The following is a 16,837-nucleotide window of genomic DNA, read 5'->3' as shown; positions in this document are numbered from 1 at the left end:
CAGTGGTGGAGGGTGCACCACACTTCCACGCAGCAGCCAAGGGCCTTGATGAGGCTCCCTGTGGCGATGGAGGGCCTTAAAATGTAATGAAGTAGTAGATTTAATAAAAATATTAAATAAACTTCCATATACTGTAATATATTTAAGATATTTTCAACTAATTTAAGAGCAGTTTAAGTGATTTACTAGTCAAGTTGCATCTGCTTCCCCACTCAGAGGTCTAAGTGGAATCTATGCATGCATAAGCCTCACTGAGTTCAACTAAACTTACTTCTACTTTCCTGGGAGTAAGCCTCATTGAATTCAGTAGGGCTTGTTTGTGAGTAGACACACATTTGCTTGCACTGCTTACTGAAAAACACCCTCCCCATCATTCTCACATAGTGCCCAACCTGCCATTTCAGCATAAGGCAGCTAACTAAATCTTCTCCCTTCCATTCCCTCCCAAGAAGGGAGTTCTTACCTCAACTTCATCACTTTCATTTATATCTTTATTGTGCCCCGCAGGTGGAGGAAACCTAACATCATGGAATGGAATCTGTCTCTCTGGCTGCCAGCTGAAATACAAAATAAACACCTAAGCTATTATTTTTATTCATATATTTATTACATTTATATACCACCTTTATCTTTCAAGGATCTCAAGGTGGTGCCTGTGGTTCTCCTCCTCCCATTTCATCCTCACAACAACCGTGCAAGGTAGGTTAGGCTAAGAGTGGTGACTGGCCCAAGGTCACCCAGTAAGAATGGTGGCCAATGATTACTCACCTGAAACCCAACCCTATGAGTTGAGTTGAAATAACCTTAACAAATTCAAAATTATCAAGAGTCTTCAATGACCTAACTAACTTGGAAAGAGAAGGGAAGCGATGGGTTCATAATCCTGAAATACTCAATAAATTAGAAGGCTTAAAAAAAAAGTAACCAGAAACTGTTTCACTCATTGCTCCTAGATTAATTTCATTTGTCTTTCATTGACAAAGTTTAATGCAAACCAGCACAACATAACTAGTGTTGGAAACTCGAGATATGTAAGCTGTTTGCCAAATGGCCCCTTAAATGTAGGTTACGGGTGCCACAACGGAATGTTTAGTCTGCATTTTTCTTCTTTCGCAACATTACAAAGCAAAAAATGAATTGTGCATATTGTCAACATTAATGAATTTTACAATTCAGTCACACATTTTACCAATTACAGTAATCTTTTTTTTGAAACACATGAACTAATACACATTTCACATCAGCGACACGTTTTTAATAACACATTTTTAATAGCTATTGCTAATTGAACACCACAAAGAAATGGGGCTCAGCCTCAGCAATAGAGGCCAGCCATAAGTATTTATAAATACTGGTATATACATATATACTCTTAACCCAATAGGTTACGTTGCAGCTTCAGCAAGTAGTGCCGTCAAAGTTAAATATGTCTTATTTTGGAAGAATGGGCCTAACAGCACAATCCTAACCATTTCTACACAGAAATAAATCCTACTGAATTCATACTCCCAGGCAAATTGCATTGGAATTGCAACCTAATTCATTATTTTTGAGCAGTACCTCTCCAGCACCATGCTTATAAACACTCCATTCACAAGATAATTGTTTTTTTGCAGGACTGCCTATACAGCTGAGCCTTCAAAATCCTGCTACATGAAAGATTCTGGGTACCTGAGATGCCACATTTACTGTGGCAAACTAACTATCTAAATGGTACCAGTTACAGGTGGGTAGCCGTGTTGGTCTGCCATAGTCAAAACAAAATAAAAAATTCTTTCCAGTAGCACCTTAGAGACCAACTAAGTTTGCATGCACACGAAAGCTCAAACCAAGAACAAACTTAGTTGGTCTCTAAGGTGCTACTGGAAAGAATTTTTTATTTTGTTTTGACTATGTAAATGGTAATGCATTTTGCAGAACTTACTTTTAATATCCAGAATCTGAGAATCTCTTAAAACATTAACAGATTAATGAAAGCACAACCCTTCCTCTCTCACTTGATGGCTGCCATGCCTACTCAAGAGTGTTTTCTTGTGTAAATACAACTAATGGGACTCCAGTATTAGGGATTAATCACAATAAAACAAGATGTCAGACTTACACTATTGTGGCATAAACAAAACAAACATTTGTAGGCTACAGCCACCTTCATCAGGTGCATACAGTGGTCTGACAAAGTGGGCTACCAACCGGGCAATTTTGAACACTGCATATGACCTACGGGCCAACTGTAGCATATTTCCTGACAATTCACCCATGTTCAAGAATATCAGAAATAGGATGATAAGTAACTAATCTCTGTGGTGCTTCATCTTCACTTAGATTCTGAGTTTAGGGAACAGAGCATACTATGGGATATAGAGAAAAAAGTGAGGTAATCAGGAACAAAAAAGGTGTCTGCAAAATAGTTGCAAAAAGATTGATCCTACATGGTGGCGAGACTAATGTAATAGGTGGGCTACAGGAAGACAGGTGGGGCAAGATATCAGATAGCTACCACACTCTCCCATTGTTATACTTCAACTTAAACATATTATATTTGGCTGAGCTTATGCTAAAAATAATAACAAATGATAGTCACTTCCATAAAACCTGAAACATTCATTATAAATGAATATAAAACTTCCTGGCCTGGGGAAATTTTTCACCTTTTTCTGACAAGTGCCAAATAAAGCACTATTTTGTTTATACATGTGGTGGGCTCATTGCAGGCAGGGGCCCTTGCATTCCTCCTCCAAGTCATTTGCAGCTCAGCATTGTCTGTGGAGATGAATTAACTAAGACCCACTTTGCAGAGGACTCGGAAACCCACCACTTTTGAGGTGTCTCTCAAGGTCCATTCCCACCAAGATCCACAGGATGGTGGGCTCCCCCGAGACTCGCTTGCCAATGCCTCCAAGGGAGTAAAAAGGGGAGATCTTCCAATGTCAGAAGTGGATCCGGAGTGAGCCGCTGCCTCCTCCTCCCTTGTAGCTCGTCACCGGGCTCCATCCTTTGCTCACCTGCTTCCCTACGGTAGCTGGCAGAGGAGGAGGAGACGGGGGTGGCAGCTACTCCCTCCCTCCTTCCCTTCCTGTCAAAGGGAGCCGCGCAGATGACGCTTTGCTAATCCTGATCCCGCCCTCCCTCCTTGCCTCCCACAGGGGAAGGGTGTTGGGTGATAACGCTGAGGCCGGTGCCTCCCCCCAACTGCAGCGTCGCCTGGGATTCATCACTCCGGTCTCCCGTCACGCTGATATGGCCCATATCCAGGGACATGAGCACACGACAAGCAGAGTTCAAAACAGAAGCTCAGCCTTGAGGAGTAACATCTAAGCCTAATTTATTGCAAATTAAATCAAACGTAAAAGAACAAAGAAAACATGGCTCCTCTCTCTGTCTTTCTCCCTCGGAGAAAGAACTGCAAAAGTGAAAGTGATACACAGCGGAAACAGCGTATCTCAATTTCCTCTCACAAGACTCCAACATCAGTGCTGGAATGTAAACAGACATGTGACATGTAACAATCCCACACACACATCTGCAGCACGGGAGGAATGGAATTCTTGTGAGGAGTGAGTGAGCTGAAAGGGTTACACTCAGCTCCAAGCTGCGTCAGGCTCACAGGAAGTGACATTCTGTTATTCTGTGTATGTTATAGAACTGTTGCTATTCCTAGTTCTTCTCCATTGCTGTTTCACGGAGGCAGACATGCCGGCTCTCTCTCCCAGTGTGATTTATGCTTTGCTGTAATAAAACTGCTTTGCTGAAGAAGCAAGAGTCGTTTGAGTTCGTTACAGACTGTTTTCGCCAGACGCTTTTTGCAGGAGGTTTTTTAGCTTCCAGGGAAGCTGCGTTTTTTTCAACTCTGCTGAAATCGAAAGGGAATTGAGCTGCGCAACAGAGGCCTACTGGGCTCAATTCCAGCCGTGATTTATGGTTTCTGGATGCGGGGGTTTTACTGCAACGAACCCCTCGCAACATCAAAATTCTCAACAAAGGGATCTGTGCAGGGTGGGCAGGTGTGCAGCTCTATCTCTCCCCCCCCCCCAGCCAGCCCTTTCTTCCCCCCAAAGCAGCACTCTCTCTCCCTCCCCTTAAAGCAGCTGGGCTGTGGAGCTCTGGGCGATGCTTCTCCTCTTCCCCACCCCCACCCCCATTCCCAAAGCAGTGCACAATCTCTCCCTCTCTCTCCACCCTCAAAGCAGCTGGGCTGTGGAGCTCTGGGTGATGCTTCTCCTCTCCCCCTCACCCCCAAAGCAGTGCATGATCCACACAGCTGCTGTGGATCCCGATAATGCCTGCCCTCCTTCCCTCCCTCCTCCCTCAGCATCTGAAGTTGCAGAGAAAGGTCCTGTGATTGACCAGAAATAACCCCAGGATCCACTGTGGGCTCACGGTCGACGTGTTGTACATGTCTGAGATAGTTTATATTTTACTAGTCTCTGATAAGATAAGAGCTGTGATGTTTGTGGTATGGCTTGGTTGTTGCTTTTTACCCCCCCCCCCCAAAAAACCCAACAACCCTGAAACAGGAATAACTTCTAGACACGTTTTCTCTAGTTGCATTATGCCTAATGTAAACACAATGTTTTGTTAACACCAATGACTAATTTGAGTTGTGTAACTCCAATTTAAAATGCCTCAAGCTTTATGAATTCCCCACCTACAATCCCCACCTTCAAGTTATATGAGTAAGAGTCATAGCCCAACAGCTTCTTGAACCAACTCCAATGGAGAAAGGCACAACTTTGGGTCATTCCATATCATGTGACCAAACTTTTTTTACCTCATGTCATCCAGTTTTCTTAATATTTTGTACACTTGTTGAATGATCAAAACTAAGTTAAGGTTTTTGTGTAGACCAGCAAGACCAAAACTGTCATTTTTGAGGGGGAATTTCAAACCCTCATAACTCACAAACGGGATGAGATAAAAAAAAATGACCATTTAACAACTGTACAAAATATTAAGAAAATAGGATGACATGAGCTTAAAAAATTGGATCACTTGATATGGAATGACACCTTAGAACCCTATACGAACACCTGAAGCACTATTTTAAGCTAACACAAATTCTTATTTAAAAATCAAAACATATTTCAATGAAATATTCCTGACACAAAGTGCTAAACATAAAAATAAATAGGTTTCAGAACATTATTCATTATTAATCATAGCAATGGCATGCAAACACCTCCATAAGCATGTGCGAGCTACACAAGAAACATCCAAATAAAGCTCTAAGTATTAGCTTATTTAAGTTTATCTACTACCCCAATGCTACTGCATTACTAGATTATATACAATTCACAAGCACATCATTTACAACTATACTAGTCAGTAGCAGGAGCATACGTACTTATTTTCAAATGCAACAGTTATTGAATCTTCATGTACATCCTTCACAAAAGCCTGCAAAAGAGAATTTACAACAAATATTAATATTAACATGTTAATTATGAATATTAATGCTCAGAACACTTGTTCTAAATGTAACTAACTGGCAGAATATAGTAGGTTATTGAATATGCTAAGAATTTATGCACACCATAAGCATGTTACATACATGGAAGATAACAGGGAAAATGCAGAAGGCTACTAAAAGATAGACATGAAATCCATATTATGACTAATATGTTACAGCAAAAATGTTGATTTAAAGTTATCATTATTGTGGAATTACCATCCAGTCACCCCAGAACATCTTTACTATACTTCATTTTCTGGGCATTTGACTATCACCACACAGCATTTCTAGTTAGAACATAGTGAATGGTTTCAAGGAGCCAGGAGGAAACAAGATAGCTTTAATTATGATTTATTCAGTCTCTACGATAACAGACAAGAATTCACGTCTTGCCGCCATAATGACGTTGCTCACTTTGACTCCTCCTTTCCTCTTTTCCAGCAACACCTGCTCCTACGGAGTCTTCCCTTGGACAAATTCCTCTGCACACGCTGCTCTTGTATCCTTAAAGACCTTAGCGTTTGAGGGGAAGGCGAATCACCTATGCTGTCTAATGAAGTGTCCACAGCCTGCCCCATTTCTGTTCCTGCTTCTGTTAAATCCTCATAACTAGGCTGTTCGCCAGCCTCTGCCTGATTATCTTGCTCAAAGAGAACTGTCTTCTGAAAAAGTCAGTCAACTGCAAGAATTGACTACGTCATGATATCCAGCGAGATGGCACCAAGAGTTGAAAAAATTGAAATACAACCAAGAACATTTTCTGACCACAACCCAATATTTTGCAAAATTAAAAGGATAGAAGAAAAGTCATTTAGATGGAGACTCAACGAAACTTTGTTAGATGATCAAGAATTGGAAGAAAAAGCAAGGAAAAAGTTAAAGGACTATTTTGAATTAAACAGGAATAAAGAAACAAAAGAGAGTGTAGTTTGGGACGCATCCAAAGCAGTGATGCGAGGATTCTTCATACAACAAAATAGCATTAAGAGGAAGAATAGAGAAAAGAAAAAAGAAATACTTAAGCAAATTATGGAAAATGAGAAGAGACTCGCAACAAAACCAAATGATTTGAAAGCAAACCAAAACATTAATATACTACAAAGCCAATTTTCACTGATTGTCAATTAAGAAGTGGAATGGAAAATCAAGTGGATGAAACAAAGAAGTTTTGAACACGCGAATAAAGCAGGAAAATGGTTGGCCTGGCAGATTAAGAAGAGAAAAAAGCAAAATAAAATAAATAAAATACAAATTGAGGATAAGGAAGTTGAAAACCCATCAGAAATAAGGAAAGGCTTTGCAAAGTATTACAGACAACTGTATAAAAAAGCTGGAAATCAAGACATCAACAAAATTATGAAATATATAAACAAAAAAGAGGTGCGGAAGATAACGACAGAAATGAAAAACCGATTAAATGAAAAAATTGAAAAGGAAGAGATTACCAAAGTAATAAGAAATCTGAAAAGTGGGAAGGCTCCAGGACCGGATGGATTCACGGCAAGATACTACAAAAAAATTAGAGACATCTTACTTGAACCCTTCAATACCGATAATCAAGGGGACAGCTGTTTTCAAAGAATGGCAAAAAAGAATATCAAGATTTGTCTGGCAGGGAGGAAAACGCAGGATAAGATTCAAGTTACTAATAGACAGTAAAGAAAGAGGACGGACTTGAAGCTATACTATGAAGCAGCTTGTCTTTGTTGGTTAAAGGAATGGATAGTTTTGAAGAAGCCAGATCTATTGGATTTGGAAGGACATGACAATAGATTCGGTTGGCACGCATATTTATGGCAAGAAAAGATAAACATCTTCCGGAAGTCTCTCTATGAAGTTTGGGACAGATACAAAAAATTATTGGAAAGGAAAACACCATGGTGGTTATCACCGATTGAAATAATTAGTTTGAAAAAGACAAATATGAGCCAAAAATGGGCAACATATGAGACACTGCTCAAAAATGATGGCACTAAATGGAAACTAAAACCATATGAAGAAGTGAAAGAATATGTAAATAATTGGTTGCAGTACCACCAAATTAACGAAATGTCTAAAAGCGACATGAAAAAGACAGGTTTTAGCGAGACTAAATCAAAATTTGAAGTTGAAATACTAAATAGTGACTTTAAAGTACTTGCTAAGATGTATAAAATGCTGTTGGAATGGAACTTGAAAGATGAAGAAGTAAAGTCGGTGATGATTCATTGGGCAAAAGACTTTGGACATTACATCATGCTAGAGGACTGGGGAAAACTCTGGAAGGAAGGAATGAAATTTACGGCATGCACTTCAATAAAAGAAAATATGTTAAAAATGATGTATAGATGGCATATTACCCCAGTTAAACTAGCAAAGATGTATAAGTCTGATAATAAGTGTTGGAAATGTAAGGAAAATGTCGGTACCTTTTATCATATGTGGTGGGAGTGTAAGAAGGTGAGAGTATATTGGGATATGATATATCATGAGTTAAGAAAAATGTTGAAGTATAACTTTGTTAAGAAGCCTGAAGCTTTCTTACAAGGCATTGTAGGTACAGACATTGAAAAAAGGACATTAAACTTTTCCAATACGCAGTGACTGCAGCTAGGATTTTGCTAGCACAAAGGTGGAAACAAGATTTACCGACGAAAGAAGAATGGACAGTGAAACTGATGGAATATGCAGAACTGGACAAAATGACGGGAAGAATCTGGGAACAGCGGGACCAGAAATTCATCAAAGACTGGTTAAAGTTTACGAATTATTTAAAAGACAATTTACAATTGAATACGCTAATAGGACTTCAAGAAGTTTTGTAGTTAATGTGTAGAAATATTATTGTAAGTATGGTAGTTAGAGTAAGTAGGAATTTTATGATAATGTAAGCAATGGTTGATTACTAAGTACTCACAGACCATTCCATTATCTGTTCAAGGACCTTTCCTGGTACTGATGTGAAGCTCACCAATTGGTAGTTACCTGGGTCTTCTTCTCCCTGCCCCCTTTTGAAGATGAGCACCTCCAGTCTGCAAGGAACTCACCTGTTCTCCAGAAATGCACAGACATTATAGACAGAGGTAGGACTGGGAGGTGTATCAATATATCATCCAAAGCCAGTTTGAAGTCCACATGGTGATAACGGTGTCATAATATTTGACCTAGCAGTTACCAGTATCTTGACAATCATGATGTGTGTGTTACGCAAAAATCATGATGTGGAAAAAAACCGTGAATCCAGTCTATGCTTCTCTCAGTTCCTGCAGCCCCTGTTACTCTGTTGGCTCAGCTCTCCTCTGCCTCCTGCAATGGGCAGCAAAGCACAAGGGCAGTTGCTGTCGAAAGCAGCCGGCAAAGTGTCAGGTTTAGCACTTCTCCCACAAAGGCATGACACGCTAGCAGTTCGACTAGTCAAGATTTATTTATCAACAACAGGCTTTCAACAATCCAAGTTTCCCACAACTCATACCTCACTCGACTGGCTTCCAGCCCCTTCCAAGGCCAGATATACGCCAAGCCCGCCCCTGCTTGCTGGTCTTCCTTTGTTCTAATCGCTTGCTCTGCCTCCTACTTCTTGAAGACTTAGGTGCAGCCAATTCCTCCTCCTCTGGAATTGAATCCAACCCCTTACTACCACCTGCATCCTGCTCCATCTCTGTGCTCCTGCAAAAACTTACAGGCAGCAATCCAGAGTAAGAAGGGCTTATCTCACGTTTGTGGTGTGAATGAACCAAGTGCCTGTTTTCCTCTGCCTCTTCCCCCCCCCCTCTGCAGATTCCTCTGTCTCTGACATCACACTCCCCTCTCTAAGCCCCCCTCCACTCCTGCCTCACTGCCGGTGAAGGAGAGCCTTCCTAGGGTAGGTTGCCACAACACCTCAGTTTCTTCCTCTTCTTCCTTGCTACTAGTAACCTCCTCCCTCCACCCTCTTGGTTTGGGCTTGTGTGGAAAATGGCGATGGAAATCTCTCTGCATTAGCGGGGTGTGCACACCCTCGGCCTTCTGCCAAGAATTCTCCTCAGGCTCTTACCCTTTCCATGAAACTAAGTACTGCAGTTTTCTTCTGCAGAGCCTAGCATCCAATATTTCTTCTATCTCATATTCCTCCTCCAGCCAGCATGGTGTAGTGGTTAAGAGCAGTGGATTCGTAATCTGGTGAACTGGGTTCGCGTCTCCGCTCCTCCACATGCAGCTGCTGGGTGACCTTGGGCTAGTCACACATCTTTGAAGTCTCTCAGCCCCACTCACCTCACAGAGTGTTTGTTGTGGGGGAGGAAGGGAAAGGAGAATGTTAGCCACTTTGAGACTCCTTCGGGTAGTGATAAAGCGGGATATCAAATCCAAACTCCTCTTCTTCTTCTTCTCTCCCTCAACCATTACCGGGGGTGGAGGAGGTTGCCTAGACTTCTGATACTGATGGGCTGGTGTGACTGGTGATAGGAGAGCCCTATGGAATACAGGGTGTATCTTCATAGAATTTGGTAGTTTGACCCGGAACGACACGGGGTTAATTTGTTCCATTACCTCAAATGGTCCTATCCTTCGTGGTCCTAACTTCTTGCACCTCCCTTTCTGAGGCAAGTCCTTTGTGAACAACCATACTTGATCTCCCACCCTGATCACCGGCCCTGGCTGTCTATGCTCGTCTGCATCCCTCTTGTAAGCTGCCTTCGCAGTATCTAACTGCTCCTTCAACAATTCCTGCAAGGCCTGCATTTCTCCTACGAATTGTTGTGCCGCCGGCACTGACAGTTTACTCCAAGGGTCTGGAAACACTCTTGGGTATCGTCCACAGTTGGCTACGGATGGAGCTTGCTGGGTTGACGCGTTAACTCTGCCACTCCCAACTTGTCCACCCAGTCCTTCTGTTGGTAATTAACATAACAGTGAAGGTACTGTTGCAGCATTGCGCTGGTTCTCTCCGACTCTCCGTTGGTTTACAGGTGTCTCAACGAGGTCAGGTACACCTCTACGTCCAGCAGCTGCATCATCTTTTTCCAATTGCGTACCTCTATCTGAAATAACTCTCAACGGCAACCCGTGCAGCTTAAACACATGGTCCACAAACATCTTCGCTTTTTGTTGGGCGGATGGCAACTTAGGGCATGGCACAAAGTGTGCCATTTTTGTGAATAAGTCCACCATCACCCATATCACAGTCTGTTTCCTTGACTCTGTGATGAAGTCCATCGCGACCGTCTCCCAGGGTCCTTGTGGGGTGGGAAGCGGCTGGAGCAACCCTGCAGGCGCTTCCCTCAGCGTTTTTGCCCGCTGGCAGGTCTCACATGCTCTCACATAATCTCTTGTCTCCTCTCACACTTTCGGCCACCAGAATTGCCTTGTGAGCTGATACAGAGTCTTGTAGCGTCCAAAAAGACCCGCCGTAAGGTTATCATGACACTGTTGGAGCGCTCAAGCCCTAAGCTCTCACACGGGAACATAAAGTGCCTCCCCCTTGAACAGCAAACAGTCTTTCTTGCTGAAGCCTTCAACGCTGTCCACATCTCCTCGCACCGCTGCTAGTTTCTCTCACGCGAACTCATCCACTGCCATCTGCCTTTTAAACTCCACAAGGTCGGCTTCCGGTTTCCGGTACGGACTGGTATGGTCGGAATTCCATCAGCTCCCGACCCCCACGGGGAATTTTGAGGCTGTTTTGGGAGTATGCAGCCTCCCTTACCTTCCCAGGAATGTGGGAAGGACTGCTTGCCCGCTGTGCTCCAAAAGCTGCTCTGACCCTTTGGGAAAAAGAGCAGGGGAGCCTGGGCAGAGAGCCCCCCCGGAGGTTCGGCACTCCTGCGACCGGCCTGTCCGTCCGAGATTCCCAACGCTATGAAATATAAATTAGTGAGAAGCCTTGGGCATGCTTCAAACGAAAGAGGAGAAAGTATTTTGCTAAAGAACCCAGCCACTGCTTGAAAAGAAGAGGATGAGAATTTACTGCTGTATGTGAAACGGGACAGAAGGGGGGGGAGGAGCCCTGGACTATGTGATTGTATGATTTTATACTGGGCAAATACCCCCCCCCCCCAGAAGACCCAATGTTTATATAACAAGTGAGATTTGAAGGACTGAAAAATTGAATTTGGAGAATATATGAACTATTAATCTATAAATGTGTGAATTATGAAAAAGAGACGCTATCCCTTTGAGTGGAATGTTTTAACATTTGGAAGAGGGAAGAGCGTTCTTATCTGTAATTTTTGGCAAAAGATGAATCCCTTGGACATTGACTGACTTTAATTGGAAGAATTTGGTTGACTGCCCAGAAATGACGCAGTTGGAATTATGCCCGGACTGCAAAGTGAGATCGAAGGAGGACACAGCCGCATTCCTTTTTCTTTTTACGTGATGATTTTAAGTGAGATGGCTAACCCTCCGAAGATTTATAAGCTGGTGCAGATCGGGGCTTTTAAAAGTGGAAAAATATATGAAATACAATAAAGAAGAAGATGGCGACCGCCTAAATGTGACTTTTGGATTTCAACCAGCAAGGGTGAAAGAAGGAATGTGGAGTACAGACTTAAAACCACACAGCGATACTGTTTGTTTGGACTTATCTTACTTGTTGGATATGTCAGCGGCTGTGAAAATATTGGAATGTGAACGCAAAGCAATAGTTATGATAATAGAGCCTCTGGAATTTGAAGCATGGGAAGCCTTAAACAAAATTTAAAGTAATAATTTGGACAATTTGGAACCTTTTTTTGTTTTATAATTGGAGAAATAATTTGGAATGTAATTTGGAATGTTTCATATGATATTGTTTTATTGGAAACCACAATAAATATGATTTATAAATAAAAATTAAACTCCACAAGGTCAGCTATCAGTGCTGCCGCCAGTTGCAATTGGTCTGGTTTCAAAATATATCTCAACCCGGTGTCTGCCTCTCCCTCCAGGTTTTCGGGACAGAGCATCTGCTCTCTGATTTTGGTGTCCCAGTAAATATCTTATCCGGAAGTTGAATCGGGCAAAAAACTGCCCATCGGATCTGTCTTTGATTCAGGTGCCTCGCCATTTGCCAGTACTCTTAAGTTCTTGTGGTCAGTGCGCACCTCTTAGTACCATGCCCCTTCAAGCAAATACCTCCACACGCCCAGAGCTTCCTTTATGGCAAGCATTCTCTTCCCCAAATGGTATAATTCTGCTCCGAGCTGTTTAAATTCCGAGAATGAAATGCACATAGTCTCAGATCTCCATGTCTGTCCCTTTGTAGCAACACCGCTCCTATTGCTCTTTCTGACGCATCCGTCTCCACTAACATTGGCTGGCATGGGTCTGCGTGGTGCAGGTACTTCTCCGTGGCGAATATCGCCTTAAGCCTCTCAGACACCTCTTGTGCCGCCTCAGTCCAGATGAATGCCTTCTTCCCCCTTAAGCAGTCGTTAGGAGTTGTCAGTCTAGAATAGTCAGGCACGAAGTTGCGGTTAAAGTCTAAAAATCACTGCAAGTCCTTCTTTCGCTTCGGCTTCTGCCAGTCTAGCACCGTCTGTACTTTGACCAGGTCCATGTACAGCCCTTCAGAGGAGATGCAGTACCCTAAAAACTCCACTTCCTTAACGCGAAACTGGCACTTTTCCAGTTTTGCATAGAGGTGTTGGGCCCTCCACCTGCGCAACACCTCCATCACATGTTGCACATGCTTTTCTGGATTGTCTGGAATAAATTAGGACATCATCCAGGTAACACAGAACTGTGGTGTCTACAAGGCCCGCCAGCACGTGATTTATGAAGACGTGGAAGATGGCCATGCCCAATTGCAACCCAAATGGCATTACTAAGAATTCAAAGCTCCCGTATCTAGTACAAAAGATGTCTTCCACTCATCCCCTGCTTGCACGTGTATCAGATTGTATGCCTCCTGCAGATACAACTTGGTAAAGATTTTCACCGACCATAGGTGCTCCAACAAATCCCCAATACATGGTATGGGGGCATTCCACCGTGACGTGTGTGACATTCAGACGTTTTCAGTACATTTGTAATTATTTTGACCCTAAAACAACCGCTGGTTCAAAAGCAATTAATTGACATCTGTCATTTATGTCTTAAGATATAATTAATTTGATTTGGAATATTTTTTATGTTGCCTGAATAGAGATACAAATTTCTAATTTTGCGTGACGTGTGTGACCATTTTGCAAATGTTTTTCCCTCTCTTCTCAAGTTCTTTGAATATTTCTGTGAATTCTTGTAACATTAATGGAAATAAAAATTATTAGAATTAAGCCATATATGTGTAAATCCAAAAGAGGGGTTTTAGGAATATGAAGTAGCAATACGTAGGCTAAAAAACAATAAATAGTACTGTGACGTGTGTGACATTTAACGTGACGTGTGTGACCGCATATGAATTTTTTTTCTAACGAAACCCTTAAAAATATCATTTGTGTGGATAATTGTTATCTTTTTACAGATTGAGGTTAACAAATTAATAAACATTAACATAAAAGTGGAATTGGACACAAAGCAATCATCTTTAATGTTTGCACAACTTGTAAAGGTAAAGGGACCCCTGACCATCAGGTCCAGTCGTGTCTGACTCTGGGGTTGCAGCGCTCATCTCGCTCTATAGGCCAAGGGAGCCGGCATTTGTCCGCAGACAGCTTCCGGGTCATGTGGCCAGCATGACAAAGCCGCTTCTGGCGAACCAGAGCAGTGCATGTAAACGCTGTTTACCTTCCTGCTAGAGTGGTCCCTATTTATCTACTTGCACTTTGACGTGCTTTCGAACTGCTAGGTGGGCAGGAGCTGGGACAGAGCAACGGGAGCTCACCCCGTGGCAGGGATTCGAACCGCCAACCTTCTGATCAGCAAGCCCCAGACTCTGTGGTTTAACCCACAGCACCACCTGGGTCCCTGCACAACTTGCAGAACAGCCTTATTTTATTGACAGTTACTGAACCAAAAATAGCATTGCATTGGTTCATTCGAACACATTCACTTTACTTTCAAATATATACAGTTCTCTGACAAAGTGAATTAATTTTGGACAATTTTCTCCAGCTATTTGTTCATCTGAAATCCAAGCCACATCTCCCCTCACAGTTCTTCTTTCAGGAACAGCTCCCTTATGAAGAGTCCCAGGGCCAGGGGGTGGGGCAAGGCAGGTGGAAGGAGGCCTTCCACATTTAACATTATTTATTTATTTTTAAGCATACTACTCTTACCTTGACTTGCAAATGCAACTTCAAATTTGTGAACTGTTACTCAATAGAAAAAAATATTTGGTCAGCAATGAATATTGATGGAGCATAATTTTTTGTGATGTTTTGAAGATTGCACAGTCACAGTTAGCCCTTTGATGCCAAATTATGGAGCAAAATACTGCAAAGCTTAATCATAATCAATAAATTTTTCTGTCAAATATTTGTTTGCCATAACAGATGTACTTGTTATGATCTATGTTAATATTTTATTATTTACATGTATTTGCATTTTTAATTTAAAAAATGCTCCTGTCACACACGTCACAGTCACACACGTCACAAATGGTGACGTGTGTGACTAAATTTAAAAAGCCCAATTTTTTTTATTTTTTTTAGTGTTTTTAAGTTTAATAAGCTTATTAAAAAAAATCAGCATGGTGAAGTTCATGGCTAAGTTATTAGATAAAAAATATTAACTTAATGTGACGTGTGTGACACTGGAAGCCAGAACCAGTCACTTTAACATGGACAAAATTTAATCAAAATCAAAAATACTTTTCTGCCAAATATTTTTGGCAGAACAGATATACTTCTTATGATATATGTTAATATTTTATTATTTATTATGTTTATTGCATTTTTTTAAAAAAATGAACTCATCATTAAGATTTCATTTAAAAAAGTGACTTTTTGAACTTGTACAGTTATTTCCAATTTTCGCTCCCCCAATTTTCTTTATATCAAATTATATTGTCATTTTAACAAAATATACACTTTCAACTACATAAAATAATTTTTGGGGAATTTTATCTTTAATTTTAATATTTTAGACCACAGGACCACTTTTCATGGAATGCCCCTATGGGGTAGTGGCTGGGCACCTATGATGCCATTAATTTTCCTGTAGTCTACCATGAGCCTTCGTTCCGGGGTGTCTTTCTTTGCCACGAAGAATACTGGTGACCCTCCAGGTAACCGGGACGATCTAATGAACCCCCTCTCTAAATTCTTATTCAGGAACTCCCTCAACTCTGCCAGTTCCATTTCCAACATTGAGTATAGGCAGCAGGTGGGCATCTGGGATCCCGGTACTAGATCTATCTTACAATCATAAGGCCTTTGGGGAGGTAACCTATCTGCTTTCTTTTTGCAGAACACGTCCCTATAAGCCTGATACGGAGGGGATATGACCTTTTCCTCTCCGGTAAGTCCCCCCCCCCCCGCATCGGCCCCTCTTGCCTGTCGGAACACACCTGGGGGGCACACGCAGCCCCTGGAATGAGACAGACCTCTCCGCAGCTCTGGGACGTTCTCCAATCTTCAGTCCCAGTGCACTGTAGCAACACACATAAAAAGATATGTGCATACTCTATCAGCAGAGTATAGCAGAAACAACGTGGAGCGTAGGTGTGTGCATTCTAAGTATTTATTAAGCGATATATACAGGACAAAGCAATCATTGCGTCCTCTCACTTCTTCACCGAGAGAGAAAGTAAAGAAGTACAAAAGTACAGCACAAACGGAAGAGATAAGACTAGCTTCCGTTCTCACACTTTCTAAGCCTGGAAAGTTAACACAGACATAGCAATCACATCCAGCAACGGAGGAGTGAAATGCTGACACCCCTACCTGCTTTGGCATCTCAAACCCCAGGCAGTGTGCTTGGCAATATGCCGAAGCGAATGGCAGAATGCTGCCCCCACGCCATCACCGGATCGTGTTTCGTGAGCGAAGTCATTCCCAAGATCAGTAGGTATGTGGCCAACCTAGTGATGTGTAGCACCATCGTTTCCTGGTGTCCCGACAACTTCACCCCTATTGGCTGTGTAACGTATGCAACTTGTCCTGACACCCAACGGCCTGCCGTCAATCGTTTCCACCTCCAACGGCTGTTTCAGCCGCTGCGTATCCAGCTTTAGTTGCTCCACCAAATCCAAGTCCAAGGAAGCCCCCCGAGTCTATGAGAGCCTGCACGGACACGGTGCAGCCATCCGGGAATTGCAACATGACCAGCACAGCAATTCCTGGAACAGCTGTTTCAACCTGAGGCCAGTATACTGAATTGCCTCCCAGTCGTTGGCCTCTTCCGCAAACTGGGGCCTTCCATTTCCCGCCAGGGTCTCTTTCTTCTTTGGCACTTCTTCCACAGTGGCTCCAGCTAGAGAACACCCCCCCCCACACACACACCGCCCTTCTGCTGGGACACTGTCTTGCTAAGTGTTCAGATTGGCCAAAGGTGAAGCAACGGCGGGTC

At 42.4% G+C, this 16,837-nt stretch overlaps 1 protein-coding gene across 3 annotated transcripts in view; it reads right to left on the bottom strand.

The window, feature by feature from the left end:
• LOC117039786 (synaptic functional regulator FMR1-like) overlaps positions 1–16,837 on the bottom strand; it is a 200,134-nt gene that overhangs the window by 152,356 nt on the left and 30,941 nt on the right. For all 3 annotated transcript variants that reach the window (XM_033136983.1, XM_033136982.1, XM_033136984.1), the window contains exons 2-3: positions 5,342–5,394; positions 464–557 (exon numbers count right to left, since the gene is read on the bottom strand). In XM_033136983.1, the coding sequence (XP_032992874.1) occupies positions 464–557; positions 5,342–5,394 (147 nt within the window). The remainder of the gene's footprint in view (positions 1–463; positions 558–5,341; positions 5,395–16,837) is intronic.

Source organism: Lacerta agilis, chromosome W (genome assembly GCF_009819535.1).
Source record: "Lacerta agilis isolate rLacAgi1 chromosome W, rLacAgi1.pri, whole genome shotgun sequence".
NCBI lineage: Eukaryota > Metazoa > Chordata > Lepidosauria > Squamata > Lacertidae > Lacerta > Lacerta agilis.
This window is presented reverse-complemented; position numbering and strand designations above follow the sequence as displayed.